General features: G+C 46.6%; 1 protein-coding gene across 2 annotated transcripts in view; it reads left to right on the top strand.

Moving 5' to 3' along the window:
* tbc1d15 (TBC1 domain family, member 15) overlaps positions 1-2,778 on the top strand; it is a 12,542-nt gene extending 9,764 nt beyond the window's left edge. Inside the window, exons 8-17 of one of the 2 annotated variants that reach the window (XR_014699329.1) lie at positions 1-55; positions 157-260; positions 412-506; positions 646-762; positions 944-1,044; positions 1,180-1,279; positions 1,358-1,459; positions 1,851-1,967; positions 2,140-2,226; positions 2,340-2,392. The exon at positions 1-55 is cut by the window's left edge and continues 74 nt beyond it. Coding sequence is in view for 1 of the 2 variants with exons in the window: in XM_084555038.1 (XP_084411164.1) it covers positions 1-55; positions 157-260; positions 412-506; positions 646-762; positions 944-1,044; positions 1,180-1,279; positions 1,358-1,455; positions 1,851-1,967; positions 2,140-2,226; positions 2,340-2,483 (1,018 nt within the window). In the remaining variant the exon portion in view is untranslated. Of the gene's footprint in view, positions 56-156; positions 261-411; positions 507-645; positions 763-943; positions 1,045-1,179; positions 1,280-1,357; positions 1,460-1,850; positions 1,968-2,139; positions 2,227-2,339 lie in introns of both variants that reach the window. The other variant, XM_084555038.1, reaches the window with a different exon arrangement.
* The last annotated feature ends 519 nt before the right edge of the window (positions 2,779-3,297 follow it).

Here is a 3,297-nt window from a genome sequence, read left to right as displayed (position 1 = left end):
TCCAGAGGGAAGGATGAGGGACGTCCCACAGCTGAGACACGCCATCTTCAAGGGGGCACGTTATTAACACACAATAATGTTGACATTGACGTGTTGTTGTTGACGTGTTGTTGTTGACGTGTTATTGTTGACGTGTTGTTGTTGACGTGTTTGCAGGGGCTCTGTCACGCCGTGAGGAAAGAGGCCTGGAAGTTCCTGTTGGGGTATTTTCCCTGGGACAGTTCTGTGGAGGACAGGAAGTCTCTGCAGAGAATCAAGACGTACGACACTCACACACTAATCAATCATCTTCTGTATAAGGGGGGGTGTAGAGGAGGACGAGGTGTAGAGGAGGACGAGGTGTAGAGGAGGACGAGGTGTTGTATAAGGCAGGCAGTCTTAACTGGATGTTGTTTGTGTCTCTGTGGACAGAGACGAATATTTCAGGATGAAGCTTCAGTGGAAATCAGTGAGTGAGGAACAAGAGAAGAGGAACTCCAGACTGAGAGACTACAGGAGTCTGATCGGTGAGAGGAACCACCTGCTGGGGTCCCCTGCTGGGGTCCCCTGCTGGGGTCATGTGACCAGCAGCCTCAGAGATGTTTGAAGTATTAATTGTTTAGAGGAAACACTTTATTAAACGACTTCTGTCTTCACTGGTTTCAGAGAAAGACGTGAACAGAACCGACAGAACCAACCGGTTCTATGAAGGCATCGACAACCCCGGCCTGGTTCTCCTCCACGACATCCTCATGACCTACTGCATGTACGACTTTGACCTGGGTGAGACGCTCTATTTAAATGTGTCGGAGGCAGAAACCAGCTCCTTCTCCTCATCTCACTGGACACTCCAGCGCCCCCTGGTGTTTGACGAGAGTTAATCCAGTCTGTGGTTCCAGGTGGTTCCTGGTTCCTGTGAGAAGTTCCTGGTGTCCTCAGGTTAATGAGTCTCTGTGTCCTCCAGGTTACGTCCAGGGGATGAGTGACCTGCTGTCCCCCATCCTCTACGTCATGGAGAACGAGGTGGACGCCTTCTGGTGCTTCGTCTCCTTCATGGACCAGATGGTTGGAACTGAGAAAGACTTTAAGAATTATTAGTTTAGAAACAGTCAAGTATAATTAGTGATACACTATTTGTCATTCAGTTATTGGATCAGCTGATCATCAGTGGTTCGGTTTGGATCATTGTTGTTGTTGCAGCACCAGAACTTTGAGGAGCAGATGCAGGGAATGAAGACTCAACTGATCCAGCTCAGTACGCTCCTCAGACTCCTGGACCTGTCCTTCTGGAACTACCTGGGTATGTCACATGATCCATGACATCACATCGTCCATGGCGACGTCTGGTCTGATTTAAATGTTCCTCCTCCTCCTCCAGAGTCCCAGGACTCCGGTTTCCTCTACTTCTGTTTCCGGTGGCTGTTGATCAGGTTTAAGAGGGAGCTCAGTTTCCAGGACGTCCTGCGGCTCTGGGAGGTCGGTACGACGGCTCCCCTCTTTCACTCTCTGTCTAAATATGAAATTAATTTAAAATGATTCAGCATTAATCTTTATTTCACTCTGATAACCTGAGTTTAAATGATATTTCAACTCTCATCAGACCAGAAAGAAACATGTCTGATCAGTTTAATTAAAACCAGTTTATCTTCTGATCCCATCGTCACTGTTCTATGACTCTATGAGGACCTGAGTCTTTAGTCTTTAGTCTCTGAGGACCTGAGTCTTTAGTCTTTAGTCCCTGAGTCCCTGAGTCCCTGAGTCTCTGAGTCTCTGAGGACCTGAGTCTTTAGTCTTTAGTCTCTGAGTCTCTGAGTCTCTGAGTCCCTGAGTCCCTGAGTCTTTAGTCTGAGTCTCTGGTTCTGGACCCCCAGGTGATGTGGACCGGGCTTCCCTGTCAGAACTTCCACCTGCTGATCTGCTGCGCCATCCTGGACTCAGAGAAACAGAAGATCATGGAGGAGAACTATGGCTTCAACGAGATCCTCAAGGTGACGACATGTTGATCAACGTATTGATCATCATGTTGATCAACGTATTGTTCAACGTATTGTTCATCATGTTGATCAACGTATTGATCAACGTATTGTTCATCATGTTGATCAACGTATTGATCAACGTATTGTTCATCATGTTGATCAACGTATTGATCGTGTGTTTCAGCACATTAACGAACTCTCTATGAAACTGGACGTGGAGGAGATTCTTCAGAAGGCTGAGAGCATCTGTCTGCAGGTCCAGAGCTGTAAGGTGTGTCCTCTGTCTCTCTCTGTCCTCTGTCTCACTCTGTCTCACTCTGTCTCTCTCTGTTCTCTGTCTCACTCTGTCTCACTCTGTCTCACTCTGTCCTCTGTCGTCTCCAGGACTTGCCTCACTCCATCAGCTCCATCTTGGGCTTGGACTCAGAGTTGTGTTGTCCACAGAGGACAGACGGTGTCTCAGCATCTCGGGGGGACGTCTGCTCCAACGGACACTTGAGGGACGGCAGTGCTGTCTTCGTGTCCTAGTGGACGTCAGAGACTCACACATGTACAAAGAATGGAAGAGAATCCAGAATCTTATTTTTATAATTTCTTGTACCATAGCGTGTCTTTCCCTCCAGGACTCATGTGATGTTTGATCCACATTCATTAATCTGAATTAAACCTGGAGACCAGCTGGTCCCTGAGCTTTAGACCAGATCAGCTGATCCCAGCAGCGTGACGTCTGATTGGTTCTTAATCAGGAAGCAGCTGTTCCAGATGTTTGGAGGACGATCAATGATCCTGATTATCTCTAAATTAAAACATTTATCTACTTTATCACCACGTCTCTCCGTCTGCGTCACTTTAGAAAACAGTCTCATGAATAAAACATCAGCCACAACATTAGGACCACCTTCCTAATATTGTGCAGGTCTCCATGGTGACTCATCAGAGAATGGACATGGGCCTTCTGAGGGTGTCCTGCTGTTAGTGGGGGGTCTTTGAGGGGAGGGGCCTCTGTGGATCATCCCACAGATACTTGATCAGTTTGGGATCTAGTGAATAATAAATAAATAAATAATAAAATATAGACGGTAAAACTCAAGTGTAAACTTAGAGGGGGGGTAGATTATATATATATATATATATATATATATATATATATATATACACACACATTTACAGTATTGAGCAGCTATGTGAGTAAAGTGCAGTGGTGCAGTGGTATTTAAGTCCAGTTAAGGCTCAGAGTTGAGCAGGCGGATGGCATGTGGGTAGAAACTCTTCTTCAGCCTCTCAGTCTTTGTCCTCAGGCATCGGAAACGCCGGCCTGATGGCAGTAGAGAGAAGAGAGAGT

The sequence above is a fragment of the Chelon labrosus genome (assembly GCF_963514085.1).
Source record: "Chelon labrosus genome assembly, chromosome: 11".
NCBI classification, from domain to species: Eukaryota; Metazoa; Chordata; class Actinopteri; order Mugiliformes; family Mugilidae; genus Chelon; species Chelon labrosus.
Note: the sequence above shows the minus strand (reverse complement) of the source record. Positions and strands in the feature narration are given on the sequence as shown.